The 25,112-nt window shown below is 41.3% G+C and overlaps 1 protein-coding gene and 1 long non-coding RNA gene across 6 annotated transcripts in view; one reads left to right on the top strand and one right to left on the bottom strand.

The window, feature by feature from the left end:
- Positions 1 to 5,517: 5,517 nt before the first annotated feature.
- drd2a (dopamine receptor D2a) overlaps positions 5,518 to 25,112 on the bottom strand; it is a 62,897-nt gene continuing 43,302 nt past the window's right edge. For all 5 annotated transcript variants that reach the window (XM_086036049.1, XM_086036053.1, XM_086036052.1 and 2 more), the window contains 5 exons: positions 20,038 to 20,174; positions 19,033 to 19,241; positions 15,177 to 15,260; positions 9,332 to 9,713; positions 5,518 to 6,507 (listed from right to left, as the gene is read on the bottom strand). In XM_086036049.1, coding sequence (XP_085892175.1) covers positions 6,311 to 6,507; positions 9,332 to 9,713; positions 15,177 to 15,260; positions 19,033 to 19,241; positions 20,038 to 20,174 — 1,009 coding nt within the window. In that variant the 3' untranslated portion in view covers positions 5,518 to 6,310. The remainder of the gene's footprint in view (positions 6,508 to 9,331; positions 9,714 to 15,176; positions 15,261 to 19,032; positions 19,242 to 20,037; positions 20,175 to 25,112) is intronic.
- LOC147144941 (uncharacterized) lies at positions 9,982 to 16,158 on the top strand. The gene is made up of 3 exons (XR_015087491.1): positions 9,982 to 10,004; positions 10,068 to 10,130; positions 14,528 to 16,158. It is a non-coding gene; the product is annotated as an uncharacterized LOC147144941 (long non-coding RNA).

Below are 25,112 nucleotides of genomic sequence, written 5' to 3'. Positions count from 1 at the left end.
AAAATATATGTTTGGGTTGACTTCCACTTTAAGTTACATGAGCTAGTGTGCACCAAAGCTCATCACAGCTGAATGAGTTAGCCACTAGTTATTAGTTATCACTAGTAGCAAACACCTTGCCATTATTCCACAATCCCTGACCACTGAGAGTACTCACCATTTCAAGACATAGAATTGAAGTTAAACCAAATGGCCATGATACACTTACCAGATAAGAAATGAGCACCACAAATGCGATTATGTCCTTGGTCCAGTCTGTGTGTTTAATATCTTGCAGCCACAGGTTCCCCCAGCTGTTTCCTCTTGGAAATGAGAACATTTTTAACGCTTTCCACTCCGATTTGTTCACCTCTACACACAACAGCTAGGCATGTTGATATTGTTTGAAACTATTTGAAACTATTTAAAAGCTATAACACATCTACACACACAAAATTGTAGTGCTCTGTAACATATAATTATCAAAATCTTTCTTTCAAAGCCACCTATGCAGTAGTATTTGTATTTATGCATTCCTGACTACCCACCAAAGGATCTCAATTCTAAGTTACCAATTTCGAGTCCTTCCTTTCTCATGTTTTGAAATCATATTGGAATGGTATGCAGACAGGCACTAATTGATTAACCAAACAAGACCCATAAGCATGTGGTGGTCATAAAATTGATTATGTGGCTGTTATGACTACAGAAGAAATGCAATGTAAGAATATGTGTCAGACGTGACTGAAGCGGGTTCAGTGCATATGGAAATATTCTATATGGCAGACATGGATCATATTAAGAATAAGAATAAGAACAATGCCTTTATTGATCGCACAACGGGTAAAATTTCAGTGTTACAGCAGCAACGATATAGGTCACAGAGACGGTGGCATAATGTAGCCGTTAATGTACAACATTAGCAGCAAACAAACCTATGTAAATTATATTAGGTTCTTTTGGCAGCAATAAAATACATGAATAAGGCTCCAATGTGGTTTATTCACATGAACATGTCAAATGTTTCCATTCTAAACCTACTGGTATCCCGCTAGAATCACCTACAGCGTTTAATGTATTTATTCAAATGCTTTTTCGTTTTCCTTCGCAGTTGTACCACAACAACTCCCCTGCACTTATATTAGCCAGGGGTCCAAACAGAACCCAAATGTCCTTAGAGATGCTGTAAGTCCATTAAACTGAATCGAAAAGCACATCACATCCATCTTTTGGTGCCTGAAGAAATGGAGTGGAAATGGCCATTTCTTCTGATTTTGTTGGATCGCTGGGAAAAGGCAGGAATTCAGCTTCTGCTACGCAAAACCCCTTGAAACACGCTCTAGCCAATCACACCGCAACATAGAAAGCAGTCCGACACCTCCCTGTCACTCACACTTTATTTCTCCAATAATACATGAATGAATCACCATGTGGAATGCATAGATAACTGCAGGCAATCAATTGTTTGGGGAATATAATTTGTTCATGGCATTCTCTTTCCAGGTCAGGGGTGTCCAGCTACGGTCCTAGAGGGCCGCTTCCCTGCCCGTTTTCAAGCTCTCCTTGCTGCAACACACCTGATTTAAATGATCAGCTCATCAGCAAGCTCTGAAGAAGCTTGATAACGATCATGATCTTTTGAAACTTCTGCGTTGCAGCTGGGATGGATGGAAAACAGGCAGGACACCGGCCTCTGAGACTTTGTAAAGAAGAACTTCAGGATATAAAGGGCACATTTACACAACAGACACACATATTGCAAGTCCTCAATCTCAAGACAAACAATCAAATTTACAGAAAGAAGAAACAAAGATGAAGTATTGACTCTTTGATTAGCTCCCTTGGCAAGCAGAACGCGCAGAACTTTTTTATAAAAGTTAAAAGTATTTTTGTCATGCTCTCTAAACTGCTCATTTGTACTTATCGGTGTTAGACGACTGCATATGTTGTCTGATGACACCAATCTGCAAAAGCAACACCAGTATGAAAACGTCTCACCTGTTCCTTGAGCTGCAGGCGAGCTACACCCTTTGACGCACGCACAGCAGACACGGCACCTGTAAAGCTGATGTTCACGTTCAAAGTGAAAGTTGTATACAAAGCTGAGCAAATACGGCATACCCGTCAAGTTGTACACTTTCGGCGTAATTTGCACAAGTGGAAACAACTTTTCAAACATGTATGCCGTACATCCCTGATTTCTGTTCACGTGACAGCAGCCATTCGAAAATAATGTGTAATGTGTAAGATTGTATACAGATGCAAGGGCAAATTACAACTTTCGTCAGATTCAGTACACCCTGGAGTTGACCGGTATGATACAGCTCAACATTTTGATATTGGCCCAAAACGAGTTAGTGACTGTTTTCTTCGTAAATATGGGGCAGCACGGTGCTTGTCATCCTCACCATAGCGAGTGTTGCAGTCTGTCATTGTATTCCCCATTGAATTGTTTTCCCTGTTAGTGCTCCTCCGCCATCTAGAGTTGGTTATTGGTAGGAACCAGTTGAAAGGTAAAAGGTTCCGGACGACACTAAATAACGTGTGCACTCGCCAACACGCTCTAGACCAGGGGTGCTCAAGTCCGGTCCTCAAGAGCCCCTATCCAGCCTGTTTTACATCTCTCCCTGCCTGCAACACATCTGATTTAAATGATCCGCTCATCACCAAGCTTTGGACAAGCCTGATAACGATTGTGATCATTTTTATCAGGTGTGTTCAGGTAGGGAGGGATGGAAAACAGGCTGAATAGGGGCTCTTAAAGGACCGGACGTGACCGGAGCAGGCGATGCTACATTGAAGGCTAGTCACACTGTCACAACCCATAAAGAAACGATCGCTTAGAAATCCGCGATATACTGCATCCGACGTTCACTGTAATTGCCTTTCCAGCATCTCCCATTGTGATGACAAATCGTTGATTAATCAGTGTTCACCTTTTCAGATACAATTTGCGTTTCTGGACTCCATTGCAAAACTGTCAACACAGATTCATCCATCATGTCGTCAGTGTTCATTTTCCGTTCATGAAAAGACAATATTTGAACACAAAAAGGCCTGCTCTGCATTTCTTGACTGTCAGCTGCAGCACTTGATCACAATTGATGAATTGCTTCGCAAAGCACAACATTTTGGGTCATAGAATATTACCAACTGCTCAGCAATCTCCATATCACGCTAGCATGGATGCTTCCCCTTTTGTAGCTGTTTTTGTATCTTTCTCCAATCTAAACTTTATCATCATCACTCATGCTCATTATATTGCTTGGTTGCATGGTGCAAACTGTCATAGGAGTCTGCGGAAATTATGATTCAGGGCCACAGTGACACAGTATAAGATTCCTGTAGGGTACTAAGGCGCACTGGCTATGTAACGCCACATAAAACAGCAAATTGCTCATTTACATTTTTTTTTCTTGTGATGAATTTTACACCCACTTTCTCCCCTGTTCACACACGCGTTGAACCACAAACGTACACACACACAACACACACACACGAAACCTACTTATGTAGTTTTGCTTTTGAAGCCTCTCCGCATGATTTAAATATGGGCGCTATACAGTTCTTTGTTAAAAGAAAGTATGTTATTTCACATAGTGACTCTTTACATTCAATTGCAGTTCTAACAACCACAGTAATAAAAAGAAAAAAAATTGCATATAATTATTACAAAAGCGGCATCCACTGTGATTGGTCGGTCCAATGCTTCAATTAATCCTTTTTTTTTTATTCTGTAGCTTTACTAATAACACCATGTGTTTGGTACTTGGAAACACACTTTGTAAAGGCTGAGGTTTACTTGCCTCTGCTCTAATTAACTCTAATTACTAACTACTAATTAAATTAATTAATCTGTAGATCATAGCATGCGTGGATTTTTATCAGGGCTTAGCATTTTAATAAAAATTTGCGGTCCGTTTATCGCCTACAGCTATGGTAAGCAGAGACTGGTCTGTCACATAGGCGGCATACCCAGCTCTGATTTTAATGTTTAGTCAACACCATGCGTTGGTAGTCCAAAACACACCATGTACCGCAGAAGCATGGCGTAGGTAAAGTCGACTACTCTAATTGACACTATGCATCACTGAAATGAAGCAGCCCATGAGCTAATTACATTTTTTTTTTTTGCCCTTTACTATGACGGACAACAACTCTAAATTGTCTACACCTAGTTTAAAAATCTTCAAGGGTTATTTTTACTGACCGTACATTGGTAACGACATGCACAAATATCTGTTTTCTGAACACACTGTCCGTCCTTGTGTTTACTTCTGTACATCAGTTAAAAAAAAAAAAAATATATATATATATATATATATACATTATCTATACCGCTTATCCTCACAAGGGTCGCGGGCGTGCTGGAGCCTATCGCAGGGCACACAGAGGCAAACATACATCTACACTCACAATCACACCTAGGGGAAATTTAGAGTGTCCAATATACCTACCACGCATGTTTTTTGGAATGTGGGAGGAAACCGGAGTACCTGAAGAAAACCCACACAGGCACGGGGATAACATGCGAACTCCACACGGGGGCCGTAGCCGCGATCGAACCCACAACTTCTGAACTGTGAGGCGGACTAGCTATATATATATATATATATATATAGACCAGGAAATCGATGCCAAATGCGAAGATGGCAACATCTGGCTCCTGATAGGGATGGTGGCAGGAAGGAGAGGATGAGCAGAAAAGAGGGCACGGAGAGCACAACAATTTGATGGATGGATAAATAGTGTTTAAGAGCATGCTATGTCCCTGTTTGGAGTCCATGTTTGGTGTTAAAAAAGATGTGCTGTTTGATGTATGTGGGCCAAGTGCAGGTGGGTCGCGTGGCCCATTACTGAGCCACACGAATTTTGCTGTCTGGGCACCCCCATGTTCGGAATCCAAAACACAGCGGAAATGATTATATGGGCCTGGACTGAGCCATTAAAGTGTACTCATTCGCGTCTGGTGCATTAATGATGCGAGACAGTGCTAAGCAGCAAGAACTCATGTGAATTAATTGCACGTTGGCCAACGACACTTCATACGGACGTCGTAATATGCTTCAATTGTGCATATCTCCGCTCAAGCATCGGGGTCCTATTCCCTCATTTGCTATGAGAGGATTGTGAGAAGGCAGGATGGACGCTAAACAAACATTGCAACACTTTTTGTTCGTTTTCTACCTGTTTGAGCAAAATCACCTGTTTTTTTTGTGGTTTTTTTATTTATTTATTTATTTATTTATATCCAAGCAAAAAGTGTCACAGGCTGTTATATTAAGGTACATCAACATTAATATCACTGTAAACCCGGACAGGACCCGAAACTAGGTCAAATCAACCGAGTGGCCATCTTCGAGCTCCGTCAACCAAATGTGCCAGATGACCTTTCACTTTATGAGGCAAAAATGAAAAGTTTGTAGTTTTAAGGTTTTGGGATGCGCTGTACATATTTACTGTGTGCAGAGGGGGTGAGAACGGCATGCACGCAGCTTTGAGGAACATTGGGTGCATCCACAAATGAAATACAGTTAATCAAATGGCACTTGGCAGTGTCTCATCATTTATTAGACTTATTTTGGTCTTTTTGAATTGAACATATACATTTCTTGGGAAGCTGAGTAGAGAAACAGTGTAGCATGCATTAAATTTCTGTCACAGGCATATATAATAATAACACAGCAAATGTGTTAGGAAAACTTATTTACAGTAAATTATAACAATGATAATAATGAATTATAACATTCCAATTTATAAAATTGCAGTCTTGTGGGTATTGGCATAGCCACATTATACAGCAAGTAACATAGAGTCTTTAGCCATGACCACCAAGTAGGTTTTCAGAATATAGAGCTTACATCGGATTGAACACTGAAATGAACACTGATTTTATATATGCATGTATATATATATATATATATATATATATATGTATGTATATATATATATATATATATATACACACATTAGAAACAAGAAATACACACAATAAATAGATGTTTTTGTGTACAGTGCATACAGTACACGGTGACAAGCACAATGTTTCTTTTTTTTTTTTTTTGAACAAGGTACATTTGTCTTTTCCAAACAAACCGTTACAGACATTTCTTGTTTTACATTCATAGTTTCAGAGAGAAAAAAAAACACTCCTTCAACAATTCATATGAAGAACCTTTCCAAAAAAAATGTCTTTTTCAGTCACTTAGCTCCCTGACTTTGAAAATGAAATCTCAGTTAGCCCCTGCAGTGCTTTCTCCTTTCCCAGATGAGGTATTTGCCTGGCGACACGCTCGTGTTCACACTTCAGTCTAAAAAGCTTTGCTGCGTTTCAGCAGTGCAAAATCTTTATGAATGCCTTTCGGAACTCTACATTAAAAGTAGTGTAGATGATGGGATTCACAGCGCTGTTGACGTAGCCCAGCCACGTGAAGGCATTGTACATCTCGGCGGGAACCTTGCATTTTGTGCAGTGGGTGTTCAAGATGTGTGTAATGAAAAATGGTAGCCAGCATATGATGAATACACCTGAGGAGAGTAGAGAAAATTGACATTTTGAACAACAGTTTAATGAATGGGAAGGAAGGCGGCCTGGCCTCCAAGTGACGTGAACATGTCCGACTATTTCTTTCGTTTGTCATTGTACCACTGCCTCAGTAGTTTCAAGTCTTTCCCATTTTTTTTTACACATGATTAAACACATTCAGAAGAAGCTGAGGGCCATAATGGTTTAGTAAATTGTCATGATTTAAACTTGTAAAATTTATACTTTATAGCATACATGGAGTGCCGATTGTATGAACAACACTTCTTGGCCATCAATATAAAGCATCCATCCATCCATTATCTATACCGCTTATCCTCACAAGGGTCGCGGGGCGTGCTGGAGCCTATCCCAGCTGTCTTCGGGCAGTGGGCGGGGGACACCCTGAATTGGTTGCCAGCCAATCGCAGGGCAGACAAAGACAAACATCCGCACTCACAATCACACCTAGGGGCAATTTAGACAGTCCAATCAACTTACCATGCATGTTTTTGGACTGTGGGAGGAAACCGGAGTACCCGGAGAAAACCCACGCAAGCACGGGGAGAACATGCGAACTCCACACAGGAAGGCCGGAGCCGGGATCGAACCCACGACCTCTGAACTGTGAGGCGGACGTGCTAACCAGTTGACCACCGTGCCGCCCCAATATAAAGCAATCAAATGAAAAATACATAAGTACGATTGTAACTGAGCATGCCTTTCAGTGCCATGTGACGTTCTTCTTTTGTCTCCTTCCACCGCAACACAATTTACACTCAACAAAAATATCAACGCGACACTTGTTTTTTTTCCCAAGTTTTTTCTCTTGAAAAATGAGATGAAACCTTTTCCACATGTGCCATATCAAGATGCTGATTAGACACCATGATTAGTGCACAGGTGTGCCTTAGACTGCCCACAATAAAAGGCCACTCTAAAAGGTGCAGTTTTGTCACACAGCACAATAGCACAGATGTCGCAAGATTTGAGGGGGCATGCGATTGGCATGCTGACAGCCAGAGCTGGGCATTCCGTCTATGTGGCGGACTGGTCCTATAGATGGGTACTATTTTTTTTTCCACCCGGAAAAAAAGGTGAATGATGGACGACGGAAGGGTAACCACGCTAGACGGATGATGAATAACAGATGCTTAATTTTTAGTAAAATGCCCAGCTCTGCTGACAGCAGGAATGTCAACCAGAGCTATTGCTCGTGTATTGAATGTTCATTTCTCTACCATAAGCCGTCTCCAAAGGCATTTCAGAGAATTTGGCAGTACATCCAACCAGCCTCACAACCGCAGACTACGTTTTACCACATCAGCCCAGGACCACCACATCCAGCATGTTCACCGCGGACAGCTGCTGTTCGGTTTGCATAACCAAAGAATTTCTGCACAAATGGTCAGAAACCGTTTCAGGGAAGCTCATCTACATGCTTGTCGTCCTCATCGGGTTTTCAACCGCCAGTTCGTCGTCATAACCAACTTGAGTGGGCAAATGCTCACATTCGATGGTGTCTGGCACGTTGGAGAGGTGTTCTCTTCATAGATGAATCCCGGTTTACAATGTTCAGGGCAGATGGCAGACAGCGTGTTTTTTTCTGAGCCTCCCAATAAAACAACTTTCAGAGTGGCCTTTTATTGTGGGCAGTCTAAGGTGCACCTGTGCACTAATCATGGTGTCTAATCAGCATCTTGATATAGCACACCTGTGAGGTGGGATGGATTATCTCGGCAAAGGAGAAGCGCTCACTATTGCAGATTGAGACTGGTTTGGGAACAATATTTGAGAGAAATTGTGATATTGTGTAAGTGGAAAATGTTTTAGAACTTTGAGTTGATCTCATAAAAAAATGGAAGCATAAACCAAAATGTTGCATTTATACTTTTGTTGAGTGTGATTCATTGTGCGCCGTCTTGCTTTGAAACTTTGTGCACCAACCAAAGTTGTTCAATAAAGTAGTTATGTTAACAACAAGGTTGCACCAAATAGAACTGTGAAAGGGTAAATTAACCCCCCCAAAATTCTTTGCAATAATATCTACTATGCACCTTCACTAGTCCAAACAGGATTCTGATTGCTACTGCCTTTGTGGAATATGAGTTAAGCTGCAAAATCCACCCGTTTTTAGCCATCTCAGGGGGCAGCTATTTTGCCACTTCTGTCGACTGAAAACGACATCACAGTTGCTCAGGGCTCAGGTATCACGACTAAACCGTTTACTGAAGCTGAGCCATGATTCATTGTTACCTGAGCAACTGCGATGTCATCTTCAGTCGACAGAAAGTGACAAAATGGCCACCCCTGAAGGTGGATAAAAACCAGTGGATTTTGCAGCTTAACTATTATTTCACCAACACAGTATTAATCAGGATGCCATGTTTTGACAAATAGGGCTGCATAGAACATATTCTTATAAAGGACATTTTTTGGTGGACTTCACCTTTAAACATCCGAACAATCAAAATTAAAGGAGAAAATGCAGTTCTGAAAGTTGCAATTTCAAGTACTATAATGCAAAATTTATATGGGAGCCGAACGAAACTGTGATGCATTCTACACACAAAAAAACAAAAAACGAGCAGTTCCCCAGTTGGATACAAAAGAACCCCCCCCCAAAAAAGAAGAAATCCAAATAAAAAAAAGCATAAGATTAAAAGATGAAAATGAAATAAATAGACGTGTCAAAAGATTGTTTTATCATTGGAGGAAGTTTCTATTTTTTCCATTGGATTATAGCGTTCACTAGTTGTTGTTTTTTTTGTATTGGCACTCTCTTTTTTTTTTACAATGTAATAATCGTAACGATAAAGGAAAACTTACCGAGGACAATGGCTAACATCTGTGTGGCCTTCTTCTCCTTCTGCTGGGAGATCTTCCTCTTGCTCATGCTTTTCAAAGATGTCTGCGTCCTGCCGTTTGGCAACGTCTGCGTCTGGAATACTTTGGCCACCGGTTGTGTCGGATCTCCCATGGCCTCATTGCTGGGGTCTCCGTTCTTCTCCGCTCTCTGGCTTTCCTCCGGGGGTGTCGGGGGCGAGGAAGTGGGGCTAGCATTGGCCTTGGCTGGCATCAGCCGCTGGTGGCTGGTAGCCGGAGTGTCTCCCAGTGTGCATTGCGGCTTCTGTTTATGGCTGCTGCTTCCGCTGTTGAGCTCATCCAGTTCCAGATCCTCACCCTTGTTGGCGACGTCGTTAATAAATATCTGAGAAGTGTCAAAAGTTGTGAAAATGTGGAGATGGTTCATTATAATTAAAAGATTAAACAAACATTGCCTTCAAGACCTAATAAAAGCGTAAAAAAGGAAAAGGCATCTTTCGTCTTAAGTCATAAATCTTCGGAGTGACTGGTTGTTCCTTGATCTCTCAGTTGCTATGGTCCTTTTGTGCTTTGTTCTTTATTATGTCATATGGGCCTGATGTCTTACAGTTTATAAGCTCGAATAACTCAGTGACACATTGTCAGTACGTCAAACTTTCTTCGAGTCAGAATGCAGGTAGATTTTGCTGCTTAACTCATATTCCACAAATAGAATATTGATCAGAATGCCTTGTTTCAGTGGGTCTGCACAGAACATATTCACACGCCTTCCATTGAGGAAGCAGAGCTTGGAGACTCTCAGGTGGGCTCTCCTATTTCTGGGGTTGAAATAACCGAGGTAGTTAAAAATCTCATCGTTGGCAAAGCCCTGGGGGTGAATGAGATCTGTTCTGAGTTCCGAAAGGCGCTGGATGTTGTGGGGCTGTCCTGGTTGACACGCCTCTATAATATTGCGTGGACATCGGGAAGAGTGCCTCTGAATTGCATACTGGGTTGGTGGTCCCCGTTTTTAAAAAGGTGCGTTCACATGTCTCAGCCTTCCTGGTAAGGTCTATTCAGGGGTGCTGGAGAGGAAGGTCCGTTGGGAGGTCGAATCTCAGATTCAGAAAGAGCAATGTGGGTTTTCCTCCTGGCCGTGAAACAATGGACCAGCTCTACACCCTAGGCAGGGTCCTCGATAGGAGTTGTATCAGAGTTCGCCCAATCAGTCTATATTTGTTTTGTGGATTTGGAGAAGGCGTTTGACCGTGTGCCTCAGGGAGTTCTGTGGGAATGCAACACTCGATCCGTGCTCTCAGTGACTGTGAGGCACTCACGATCAGCAAGAGAGGCTCTCTGTTTTATGATGACCACGGCTATACAACAACTGCATTTTGTTTTTTAATAAACAGTTTGTTGACTAATTCCTCCATAATCGCTAGTAGACGCTACAATATGTTAGCGTACTACAACAGACCATGCGCGCGGTGTTCCATCAGAAACCGGCACACGAGAGTCTGTATGCTAACTCCAGCCAGCTACTGTCCAAATGTGAGAAATTAAATTGGGCATCAGCCACAACATGCTTACTTTTTAGATGCTCGTTTGTCACCACCGTGCTGCTATGGAAGGGATATTTACATCGTTTTCAGTCATTTTGTGTATGTGCCCGGACTTTGGATTGTGTTGCAAATGCCATGCCACAATGCTTCTGTTTACATCACGGATGAACCGCATCACCACTATTGCGCATGTGCGTTACAGACGGCAAAGACGAGAGAGCGGCTAGTTAACATGGAGTTGCTAATTGATTCTTTTATATTTTTACATCGATACATTTTTTAAGCATTTATATTGATTTTATTTAGATTTTTGCAAAATCGTTACATCCCTAGTTGTGACTGTAAGAACAAGATCCTAGATACAAATAGCCAAAATGAGTTGCCTGCTCAGGGTGTCTGGGCTCTCCGTTACAGATAGGGTGCAAAGCTTTGTCATCCAGGAGGGACTCGGAGTTGAGGCGCTGCTCCTCGACGTTGACAGGAGCCAGATGAAGTGGCTCGGGCATCTGTTCAGGATGCCTCCTGGACGCATCCCTGATAAGTTGTTCCAGGCATGTCCCACCGGAAGGAGGCCCTGGGGACAACCCAGGACATACTGGAGAGACTATGTCTACCGGCTAGCCTGGGAACACCCGGAGATCCCTCTGGAAGAGTTGGAAGATGTGGCTGGTGAGAGGGAATTCTGGGCTTCCCTGCTGAAGCTGCTGCCTCCGCGACCCGACTCCAGATAAGCGGTAGAAAATGGATGGATGGATGGATGGTTATTTTTCATTCAGACGGTGCACCCGTGACATTTAACAAATGGACAGCTTACTTTTGCATTACTTTTGCACTGGAAATGCTTAACACCTTGCCACGAGAAGCACATTTAACAAATATCCATTGTAACGAACCTTGGGGGTCACTCGAAAGAGTATCAATAGTTTGTAGCGGCGGGAGCAATGGTTGCATTAATCCTGCACCACGTAAAGTTTTATCTTATTTAGAGGGGAATTTGACGAAAAACCTCATTAAATCAGTCATAAAATGTGAAGGTGCTACAATAAAAGAAGTTGTGAACTCTTGGAATTAAATCGAGGTTAATAACTTGAACCAAACACACACAATTCCCGCTTGACTTCTGTATATGGACAATGTTTATTAACTATTCAAGTGGAACATAACAAGAAAACACTACGATATAGCGAGCCTAAATAAATGAAGGAAAACTAAGAAAACAAATATCGAAATTAAGTGGGAGGTAAGGGAAAAGGAGACGTCTGATAGGTGAGCGTAAGGACGACTATAGTCAAGTCGGCGGATTTTATGAAATGCACAAATTTGTTAGCATTCACTATCAATTTGTATGCACCCACTGTGAAAAGCCTCGGCGGGTCACACAGTAGTCACTTACATTTGCTGATGCTCACGCGATGAGCGAAGAGGGGAAGGACCTTCACTCATTTAAAGATGGAAGACCAACCAAAAAAAAGGAAAAATAGAAGAAGGCTGCTTGGAGCGGGACCAAAGATTGGTTGGGTTCTCATGGAGTCCGGCCGCTGCGCAGTGCCGGGTTCCAAAAGGGGGCAACACTGACGTGTTGCTTCAGCGTTTGCTGCCTCGCCGGAGTTCGGCGCGTCTACCAGGTGTGTGGCGACGAAGGTTTGGAGGACTCCAATTTTCTGCTTTGTGCCAGTCGACTGCGGGTGACTTTCGATGCGTGGGAGTGCAATCAAAAATGCAGCCAAAAGATAAAAAAAAATTGAGAGTGAAAGAGAGAGTTTGAGAAGTTTCTTTTGAAAGGAGGATCTCGTGTTTTGGCGAGGGCGAGATTTTTGAAGAGCCAAGAGATTCTTTTGAGAGAGCGTCAAGTTGAGAGAGAGAGAGAGTGAGACAAAGGCCAGGCCTTTTTATCTCCTTAAGAAAAAGGGGAGGGGGTGAGGTGTCCACCCCACCTCCAGCTCAGGTTTCAGATAAGCCTCATTTCATGACAATAAAGTTAGATTTGAGTCTATTAAATTGTCCTGTTTAAAACCTTTGTGCATTTCACAATTCATAACTGGCATCAATTTTCATATTTCAGCTGGAAACGTTACCGTTCTGACTGCGTCTAAAGTTTAGGAGTCAAAGATATGAGTTTAACCCAACATCTACACGTTTATTTCATAAACCTGACCAGAAAAATGATTGTTACCATAGCGAAGCAGATTCCTCAATGCATAGTGGGCAGGATACACAAAGTAACCAATACACAAACATACATTCAAATATGTTTCATTTCAAGGTAATTTTGATTGATCAAAAGCATAGGAAGTTTAATGCTGCAGTTCCCATGTCGACCTCTTGGGATCGGAATTCATCCAGCATTGTCAATATTCGTCGGGCTGGCCCCCCTGCTGAGGAGGCTCCAAAAAGTCTGTTTTAAGGCCGTTCGAATCCACATCCATTGTCTGGAGAGGTTTTCAGGTGACGACAAGTGGCTCCTTATCAGGATTTTGGGTCTTCCTGAGTCTTAGCATGTCCTTGATAAGTCAAATGGCAGGGGTCCCCTGGTGATTCCATTGTTTTGAAGTGAGGCTGTAGTTGACTTGATGGCATCTCCGGGTAACTCTTGTCTCCAGCCCTGAAGATGTGGTCCAAATGAAGGCATATTCGCTACACCATCCATCCATTATCCAAACCGCTCATCCTCACAAAGGTCGCGGGCGTGCTGGAGCCTATCCCAGCTGCCATCGGGCAGTAGGCGGGGGAGACCCTGAACTAGTTGCCAGCCAATCCCAGAGCACAGAGACAAACAAACATCCGCACTCACAATCACACCTAGGGTCAATTTAGAGTGATCGATCAACCTACCATGCATGTTTTTGGAATGTTGGAGGAAACCACACATTAAGGCTGGGGCCGGAATCGAACCCACAACCTCTGAACTGTGAGGCGGACATGCTAACCAGTCTCCCACCACATTTAACATATAGCAGAGCTGGGCAGTCCGTCCCTGGGCCGGACCGGTCGGACTCTCCGGCCCTGCCGGATGCCCATTTTTGGGGCGGGGGGTGGGGGCTGGCAAAAATGGCTGGACTAAGCATGGCCGGAAGTTGTTTTAGTCCGGCCCACTAATCGGCCCTCATGCGTGTGACGTGCTCGCGAGGCGGCCAAAAATCATCTCAGCCTACTCCGTGAAAGGCTTCTTTTTAGGCTTCTTTCTACTCCCGCGTCTGCGCGAGCAACAAGTGCTGTTATAGGGAATGGTATTGCCCCTCTGCTCCCTCTTGTAATGGTATGCCCCAGTTGCAGGTTGGAGGAGCGGGTTACTGATGTGACAATGAGGAAATATGCTTGAGCGCACGTTGCTGTCTCATATGATCAGCTCATCAGCAAGCTCTTGAGAAGCCTGATAACGATCCTGATCATTTTAACAGGTGTGTTGCAGCAGGGGGGGATTGAAAACCTGTAGGACAGGTGCCCTCGAGGACCGGAGTTGGTGACCCCTGCTCTAGAGCATTTTCTAGTTAGGCACCAGTGCTTTGGAATGCCCAACCCACGGATGTTAGAGTCGCTACCTCAGTAGAAATGTTCAAAACACGACTAAAGACTTATTTGTATACTTTTGCATTTAGTTGAATTATTTGTTTTGGCCTCTTATACTGCCGCTATTCTTTTCTCTGCCCCCTTTTCCCAGGCCTGTGAATCACGATTGAATTGGAGGTTGCTGTTTCGATCCCACAGCAACTGACCACTACAAGGAGGTTGACCAGATCCTCGGAGGCGCTGCTATGGAGATTTCTACATTGATCAACTGGGCAGGGACCCACTTCACCGAAGTCATCTTCCTGAAGCACTTCATGTGATTAACGTTCACATTATTTTAACTAACACTGTATAATGTCATAACATGTTAAATGTTGCCCACTGGGCATCCATTGCAGCCTAATCATCCTGGAAGGAGGATTCCCCCATCTGTGCTCCCTTCTCAAGGTTTCTCATTTTTCCCTGGATGTTTTTTTTCATTTTTCCTTGCCTTCCTGGGGGTTAAGATCAGGGGATGTTGTTTATATGTTGTCAGCTATGGGTATGTCAAGCCCTTTGAGACTGTCCTGTGATTAAGAGGTATAGAAATAAATTTGACTTGACATGCATATGGTTCATGAATTTAAAACACAACAAATCTGTTCTACGCAATGACTAACCAATTTTCAAGCCTATCCTCAGTATAACAAAGTGGATGGGATGTCACGTCTCAAGGTGACAACCTGCTAAATCTCCCCGCGAGTCCATCATATTCACTTTCCATCACACTCAAGAAGAAGAGGAGCATAATGACAACGCACCACTTTCTTCTTATTGGCAGGGAAATTCCCGTTTGACTTGACAATCACCGTGCACAGCCTCACATCTTCTGGGTGAGTGCACTCCTGCAATTTAAAAGAAAAAAAAAGGAAAGTGTCAAGTGTCAAGCAAGCAGCGGGTCAGCTCACGAGTGACAAAAAGGGGGCTGTCATAGCGCAGATACGGCAGCCTGGAAGGTCAAAGCAGAATGCATGAGCGTTGGCACGCTGCGACAGCTCAGTGAGAATGTGATCTGCTGCTGAAAGTCAGCCCATTAACTTGACAGCATCATAAAGTAGACAGTGAGGTTATTTCACGACAGATAAACAAGTGCAGCCAGTCAGCCAAGTAGTTGTATTGAAATGTGATTAGTCTGCTCCACATTGATTATTTTCTCATCATCATCATTATCTGCTCATTTGTCAATATGCTACCATGTAACGATTTCACAGGCCATTGGATTTTATAGTAATGTACTGCAAAGAAACATACAAAACCCTTTTCTGTGTGTCATTATACAAACACACATGCCCAAATACTTGTTTTTGCCGCACTTGCCGCAGTGTGTTTGCAATGAACACCAGAAACACAAACACATCATTTAAGAGGCAAAGAATATTAAGATAATGGGACAAATTTTGGCAACCAAATAAATTCAATGCTAAGATGTCAATATTTACTAATCCATCCAAGGATTTGATGTATAAGATCTAGCCTTAAATGTGCTGAAGCCAAGAGAAAAATAATTTGTCATTTAACACAATCCACGTCCATTCAAAGCATGAGGAATAGTTGGGTGCAAAAATCAATAGAGAGGTTTGTTTGTTCTAGAAAGTTTGATTTTTTTTTTTTCTTTATAAGAATCGTTTGCCGAGCAAAGGTTGCTCGGTACATTAAAGCTCTCTGTGTTATATAATGTACAGCGGTTCCTGACTGAGTAGTCATCTGACTTCTGTTTATTGATATTTAGCATTTATTCTGGTTTTATTTATTTATTACCTTTCTATGTCCTGATTTTGTTACATTTTCAGAATACGATTCTCAGTCGGTATCACATTTTATTTTGTGAATAAAAGACTTGGATTTCCATTTAACGTGACTGATTACTTGTGCTGCTGGACAAGAGTAGACTGCTTAAATTAAGATGGAACACACACAACAATAATGAGGCCAAATTGAGCATTTTGTTTTCCGATCATAGTCAGCAAGGAACATTATTGTGTGTCTCTGAAAGTTTATCCGAAGTGATCCAATGAAAAACAAGTACTTGGTAACATCTGATTTATTTATTTTTTCAACAGTGCTTGGACATCAACTATACAAAAATATAAAATGGGAATGTGAAAATTCAGATATTGCCCATGCATTTTGTAAAATAATCTAAATTAAGGCAATTCCATCCTCAACAAGTGGTCTTAAATTATATTAATTATACAAGTATGTGTTATTTGATTGTATTGCATTTTGCCAGGTCCATTCAACAACATTTATCAGCAATGATATCTGTCTCAATTTGAGTTCTGCATTACATCAGCTGTGAATCCATAGCAGATTGTGTTTTCTCCCTGCTCCTGCTGCATGCGCACAACGCTAGCCACAACTAAGAACAGAGAACTGCAACGGAGGAACCGCGATTTGCATTCACGTTCTCTAGTTGACCTGTTGGTTTTATTCCACAGGGCATTACAATTTGCAAATGCAGACCGAGACTTGCATGTTTCTAAATCTCTAAGTGGGGTTCTTGGAGGCGGAAATGCCAACCGTTTAGGCAGACACAGATGACAGTACATGACAAATATGTCCTTTTTTGTAGTGTATCCATCGATTTTATATACCGCTTAACGATTGTAACGATTTAGCGAAAATCGATAAAATCTATATAAATGCTTAAAATATGCATCAATGTAAAAAAATTAAAAATAAAGAATTGTTTCGCAACGCTGGGCGGCACGGTGGTCGACTGGTTAGCATGTCCGCCTCACAGTTCAGAGGTCGTGGGTTCGATCCCGGCTCCGGCCTCCCTGTGTGGAGTTTGCATGTTCTCCCCGTGCCTGCATGGGTTTCCTCCGGGTACTCCGGTTTCCTCCCACATTCCAAAAACATGCATGGTAAGTTGATTGGACTGTCTAAATTGCCCCTAGGTGTGATTGTGAGTGCGGATGTTTGTCTCTGTGTGCCCTGCGATTGGCTAGCAACCAATTCAGGGTGTCCCCTGCCTAGCCCCAAGACAGCTGGGATAGGCTCCAGCACGCCCGCGACCCTTGTGAAGATGAGCGGTATGGATAATGAATGAATGAATGAATGATTCGCAACGCCATGTTCACTATAGCTGCTCTCTCATGTCCTGCTTTGTCTGCAACGCACATGCGCAGTAGTGGCAATCCGGATCATCTGTGATGTAAACAGAAGCATTGTGGGTAATGGTGTTATGGCTACCCGAGTGAAAGTTAACAACAGAATCCAAAAGTGCGGGAGCATTTCACAAAATTAATTAAAGCGATGTGAATCTTCCTTTCGTAGTTGCACGACGGTGATAAAAAGGAAGCACGTTGTGGCTTATGACATAGCACAGTTGTTTCTGGAAGCTAGCTAGTTAGCACACACAGGCTACCGTGTGCGTCTGAACGCCGCACGCGTGTGCTGTTGTGGTACGCTAACATTTTGTAGCGTCTACTACAGACTATGGAGGATTAGTCAGCAAACTCACGTTTATTAAAAACCAAACCAGTTTTTTATATACCCGCGATCCCACGGTTGCCATCAAATAGCAAGAGAGGATGTCAACAGTAAGTACTTTTGCCATGTTTTATGTATATGAGTCCCCTGAAATGTTTTGCTTCTGTGTGGGGCCATGGAGACCTTTAAAGTCCTTATGGCTGTCGGGAAACAAACTGTTCTTAAATCTAACAGTTTTTGTTCTGATGGACCTGTAGCGTCTCCCTGAGGGCATGTGTGTGAACAGGTGGTGAGCGGGGTGTGTGTGATCTGAACTGATTCTTACTGGTCGCTGTGTGATGCGTCTTGTGTGCGTGTGTGACCAATAATTTTGGAGGAATTGTTGATGATGCGTTGAAGTTTAGACTGAGAGTGACCGTCCAAATTACCATACCAGTCTATTATTGCTGAGGTGAGGATACTTTCAATTATGGCTGTGTAGAACTGAAGGAAGAGATTTTGCAGAATGTGGAATTTCTTAAGTTGTCTGAGGAAAAACAGTATCTTGTTGGCCTTTTTATATGTTTCCTCAGAATGCTGTTTGAATTTCAGTGAGTTAGTGATGTGTGTTCCCAGAAATTTGAAAGACTCTGTGGTGGTTATTGTGTCTGAGCTGATGGATATGTGTGTTTTAGGTGTGGGTGAGAGTGAGAAGTTGATAATTAATTCTTTTGTTTTTGATGGATTGAGCTGAAGGTTGTTGTTCTGGCACTAAGTGACTGCTTTTTCCACCTGCTCCCGGTAATGTTTTTCGTTGTTGTTGGTGATGAGTCCAATTATTGTGGTGTCACCTGCATATTTGAGGATTGAAACTGAACTGTGTGATGATGTGAGTGTGTTTGTGTATAGTGAGAACAGCCAGGGTGACAGGACACACCCCTGAGGAGCGCCGGTGCTGAGGGTCAGAGGTCTCTCTTAACGTTGCATTGGCGAAACAGTCATGTGACTCAAGTCTGTTCGACACTAAAACAGATCACACAAGCAACAATAAATACCTAGAGACAAAAAAACCCCAGCAGAAACTAGAATGTAGCTCGATGGGAAATGTTGTCTTGAAGAACCGCAGCTTGACCAGCGTCATGGAACAGTTTGCGGTCAAACTTAGAAGGTCTCCTGTATATACACAGACTAGAGCCTACCAACCTTAAGTGACGTGGCCACATCGGGTACGGCGGCCTGACACAGGCGCTGCTTGGGTTTGGTGTTCACACGCTTCCTGCGCTTCCTCAGGACCACGTAGATTTGCACGTAAACCAGCAGGGTGATGATGAAGGGGACATAGAAGGACACGATGGAGGAGTACACCACAAAGGCGGGGTTGGCGATCACACAAAGCGACGCTTCCCGAGTAGCTGTGAGGATAAAGGAGAGGAGTAAAATATGCACAAAGACAAATTAGGGATTTGTGTTTAGACCCTTTTTATGACTGGTGTGGAGTTTCATCCTCCCGAAGGTTTCATTAGTGCATAACATGCTGTACCTTGAAATTGCATTCGCGGCAACAACTGAGAGATTGTGTGTTAAATTCAATCTCTTGAAAATGTATCAGAAAATGTCATCTCGCCTCACCTGGCGGTTATTTACACAATTCCGTTTCTTAGGCTCCTTTGCCATTGCTTGGAACATGACAATCCTTTTTATTCCCACCAGCTTGGAGACTTTAACGAGTGAGTCATCGCGGTGCCAAACACCTCTGAGAGTCCAAGCGCTTGATATTTACAGTTTCAAAACAATCCACCCAGCCATCCATTTTTAACACTGCCTATACTCATTCTGGTCGTGGGTGAGCTGGAGCCTATCACTACTGGCTTTGGGTGAGACACACTCACACCTATGGACAATTTCGATTCTTCAGTGACCCCTAGCATGCATGTGTTTGTGTGAGGAAGTTGGAATATCTGGAGAAAAGGCCAAACAAGCACAAGGCTGAGTTATAATTTTTATTTAGTTGTGACGTGTTTTTTAAATTCAGTTAGTTTTACTTAATTTTTCGAGTGTTTTCTTTTTAATTTTATAAAAAATGTTTCGTCTTAATTTACTTATTTAGTATTAGTTTTATTTATTTTTACACAGAGAATTTGTGTGAGAGAATATGTTTGTTTATATATATATATATAGTGTATAAGCACATGTTTTGCTTTCTCTTACCTGTGTTATTGAGCCCAAACAGAAGAGGACAGGATATGGCGAAAGAGAGTACCCACACCACTGAGATCATGATAGTCACCCTTCTTCTAGAACTGTAGCGGGTGTTGTACAGCATCGGCATGGCAACTGCTGTGTAACTGAGAGGGCGAAAGCAATTTTGTTTCAGTTGATGACAATAGGGTCAGGCAAAATGATCTGACACATTTGTAGGTTAAATAAAAGGCAAATAAAGGAAAGAAACAAAAAGTGTTTTTATTTTCGAAAAGTACATATAATGCCAATTTTCCATATGATGCCATTTTGCTTTGTTTCTTTATAATGCCATTTTTTTCATTTCTTTTTCAGTTTCTGCCATGAATTGGACGGGTGAGCATTGCGCTTTCATTGTGGAAACGTTTATCAAAACAAACAAATCTGTAACTGCAACACAACGAGCGTTCCGTTTGCACTTCAATCTTGGTAGACATTATCCCCTACCAGCTCGAAACACGATGTTATGTTGTGTTGTGCAGTGTATAGACAGTAATGGATCCAATTTGACTGATTTAATTTTTAAAACATAATGAAGCAGAATGGCATAATATGTACTTTTCGAAAACAACAACACTTTTTTGTTTCTTTACTTTATTTGCTTTTTATTTGACCTACAAATGTGTCAGACTCTACGTGTGACAGAAGTTAAGCAGCAAAATACACTCGTTTTTAGCCATCTCTAGGGTCGGCCATTTTGTCTTCTCTCGACTGAAAATGACATCACAACTGCTCACAAAGACCAATCACGGCTGACCTGTTTTCTGAATCTGAGCCGTGATGTGATGTAATGTCGTTTTCAGTCGACAGAAGACAAAATGGCCACCCCCAGAGATGGCTAAAAACGAGTGGATTAACACTTATTACAAAAACGCAATACTATTCCAACTAGTCGGCTTGCATAGAAAATATTCTTGAAAAAATAATGTTTGCGTTGACTTCCACTTTAAGGTTTGCCTTGTTTCCCTGCAGAGTCCAGAATGTTGAGGAGACAGGCCAGATCGAATAATCAAATCGATGTGTTTAGTCTACTAATTGCTAGCATTATTTTGCTTTGTGGTATCAAGCAATCACTCTTGAAGTGTGTTAAACCCTCAAATTCTATTCCCAGAACTAGATAAAGGTGAAAAGAAGTATCAAATTCAGCCAACATTTTTTTTTTCACCTGAAAGGTTTTTGTGCAACTGAAATAGTTTTTTTCATCCAATGAAGATACATGTATAGTTTATTTGAAATTAGGAGGTTCTACTGTACAGCATACGTAGAGCACTAAGTGTTAAAGTGTTAATGTTTTAAATGGCCATAGCCTTATCTTCAGACCAGAGGTGTCAAATCCAAGTCCAGAAAGTAAAAAACCCAGCCACGGTTTGGCTTTAGCCACAGGTGTGTCGACTCAAACGGCAGGTAAACGAGCAGAAGCACTTGTGGACAAAGCTTTACTTTCTGGACCAGGGTTTGCCACCTCTGCTGCAGTTAACCAGGCTTTGGCTGCAGTTCTTAATGACATAGGTCCACTGCACACTGAGCGACACGGCTGAAGCCGACTCAAAAGGCATATTTCTAATACTGACAAAACCACTTTGGAGAACACCTAAACTGAATGTTGTTCGAATGGCTAAATGTTTATGGAAATGTCATGTGTAATGTGGTAGTAAAGTGGATTTGACCCCTCCAAGGAAGACTGACTGTCACAGTCAGTGTGCTACAGGGAACTTTTATCCAGAACCTTGACACATTAGTTCAGTGTTTCTCAACCTTTATTGAGTCAGGGCACATGCAGTAGCCTACTGTATTTCGGAACATCGGAAAAAATCTCCACTTAGCAAAACCACTCACAAAAAGTGCCAAAATGGGGTCATTATGTACCTCTTGTCATCTAGTGGATGAACATTTTATTGTTTTGCTTGTTACCATAGCCAATGTGGTTGGCATGAATAAATCAACAAGCTATTTTTTTTTTGTTTGTCAAAATAATTGCCATTGGATAATTTTCCGTGGCACACCAGATGATCTCCCACGGCACACGAATATCCCATGGCGCACTGGTAGAGAATGACTGCATTTGCTGACCTTGTTAGTGGAGTGGCTGTGAATGCATGGCCTCCTGGAGTGGATTGTACATTGATTTTCTTTTTCCATGTATAATTTTGTTTGAAGGTCTCTTGAAATAAATGTCTTATTGGAACGCCCACTTGGGAAATGTCATGATTGCAAAATAGATCAGTTAATATAATTGTATATTTAAGTCTTTTTTTTTTAAATGGCAAAATGAACTTGTTATACACTGCATTTTACATTTTATTATGTTACCTGTTTTAGGTTATTATTTCATTCCTTTAACTGTCTTTGATTTTATGTCTGATTTTTAATTTAGGTAAACAGAACTTTGTATGCGGCTCCGGTTGTTTTTAAAGTGCTCTATAGAAAAAAAAAAACTTGAGGTGAGTTAAGTACACACTAGCCCACAAGAGCATCTGCCCTTTCAGGTAAATTAATGTTCATTGACATTGCTGACAAAAAGTCAAATGGACTGACTGTTAACATTTTACATTTATAGTATATGAATAGGAAGACAGACGTGTAATTAATGTTAAATATGTACACACCCAAGTGTTAATGATTTTTATACAGAGGTGCCTTTAGACATGAGTCGAATTTGTTTCGTGACTAAAAACACTTGTATCCGAAATCATCTTCCCCCATTGAAATGACTGCAAATGCCAGTAATCCGTTCCAGCCTTGCCAAAACAAAACTAATTTTGTAATGTTAACTGTCACCTGGATAAGTTTTTCAATCAGGAAGATAGCACTCTATATAATAGTTCACTTTATATTAAAAAAAAACACACATAGTAAAACAAGAATATAACTAATTAAACAGTTTGTGATTTGGCCACCTCGGGGTCGATATAATACACATGCTACAAATACAAATACAAATGCTATAGATGCTATTTGTTAGCCCATCCATGATGTTTTGAATTGTGTTAGTAGGGGAGTGAATCTCTCCCTTAAAATATGATTCAATACGTATCTCGATACGATGGGATGCAATATGATTCAAGAGTGGTTCAATTTTCAATTGTAAAGATTTGATTCGGTTCAAGTCAAGTGAATCGTAATCCCATTCAGGATTCAATTTGATATGGTGTGGCTCAATTTGAGAGTTTGAGATATAATGACTTTCTTGTCATTTTTACATATATACTGTATGAATGAACTTCTCAGTACTGTAAATGTGGCATTTTTCAGATATCTCTTTTCGACAAAAGACTATTCAATACGTATTTCGATATATTATATATATATATATATATATATATATATATATATATATATATTATATATATATATATATATCAATCAATCAATCAATCAATCAATCAATCAATCAATCAATCACTTTATTCCAGACTCAAGGTCCACTTCAAATAAACAACATAAAAGCAGCACAAGCAAAATATAAATTAGCACACAATAAAAAGACAGGCATACCAGTGTTTCCACATGTCCGACTAGTAGCGAATTGCACTAAACCCAATGTTTGTGAGTGACACTAAGATTTCATTTTGAGACCTTACTAGCTAGCCTACAAATAAAACTGTGCATTAAAGTTCGTAGTACCGCTTGGAAAGTGTTCACTCGTGCAGAGACAAACATCTCAGATGCACTAGTCCATTGAGGTCTTCTCAAGAGCATCCGCAATGCGTCATTGTAGGCCACCTGTAGTCTGTACATACTGGCTCTTTTATATTGAGTCCATAGGTGGGCTGTATACAGAGGTGTACAGTATGCCTTAAAAAGAGTCACCTTTACATGAACCGAACCTGCGCATCGGTGTATTAGCCTGAGCATACAATATTCTACATTGCCTATAAATATCATCATCATCCGTCATATTGGCAGTGACGATGTGCCCCAAGATATTTAACCTCATCAGTTACAGTGAGGACTGTATTTAGAAGATGAAAAAGAGGGTAGTTCATGTGTTTGTCCTCCTTTGCCCTACATATCATAACCACACTCTTTGTTGAGTTGTATTTTATATCATGCTGCAATCCGTAATCAGTACAGATGTTAAGGAGCTGCTGCAGGCCAGCAGAGCTCGGACTAAACACTACTAAGTGTGTGTGTGTGTGTGTGTGTGTGTGTGTGTGTGTGTGTGTGTGTGTGTGTGTGTATATATATATATATATATATATATATATATATATATATATATATATATATATATATATATATATATATATATATATATATGAGAAATGAGAAAAGTGAAATTCGATTCAGTTCGATGCACTCACAACTTTGATATCTAAATAGATTTTCCGATCCAAATTGTTTTTTGTTCCACCTATGTGTGTTAGTGTTAAGCGTGTGTGCGTGTGGGTGTGTGTGCTTGCGTGTGTGTGTGTGCGTGTAATTCTCTTTATTTTATGTTTAGTTTAAACTTCAACTGAGTGGCATTAAACATCTTGAAGCCTAATTTTTCAAGAATTGTTTGGTTGAGAAGTGACTTGAGATCATTTATGCCATACAGTGTTTGTATCTAATTTTTTTTGCTCGCAAGTCAAAGCAAAAAGTTAAATAAAACGAATAATAAATGAATAAGCCGATCAATGGCTCGTTTCTCTGAAAACTCGTAAGTTGGGTCACTAGTATTTCAAGGCACCACTGTTTTAGAGTGGTTTGCTTGTCTTGACAGTTACGAATGTTGAAATGTTCTGAAAACACCGTCTATGATATTAACTAAGGTGTTATGATGGCAACCGCTTCTCTCTTTGACAGATTCGAATTACTATTATATTCCATGGGGGCATTTGTTTTTAGTTCCATTTCTTTCCACTCTATTGGGATCATTAGTAAAAAATGTTCTGAGCTCTCAAAGCAGAGAAACAAATTTGTCATTTTTGAGGGCTAACCCTGAATTAAAAAAAACAACATTCTAGAAAAACAATTGATCTGTATCCCACTTTGCATCATGAGGTTCCAAAATATTAACATTTGTATGCGCATGCAGCTGCAGTGCGAGCGCATGGAACAAA

The sequence above is a fragment of the Filicampus tigris genome, chromosome 7 (assembly GCF_054856515.1).
Source record: "Filicampus tigris isolate MCC_2025a chromosome 7, RoL_Ftig_1.0, whole genome shotgun sequence".
Lineage (NCBI taxonomy): Eukaryota > Metazoa > Chordata > Actinopteri > Syngnathiformes > Syngnathidae > Filicampus > Filicampus tigris.
The sequence above is the reverse complement of the archived record's forward strand: the minus strand, read 5'-3'. Positions and strand labels throughout refer to the sequence as shown.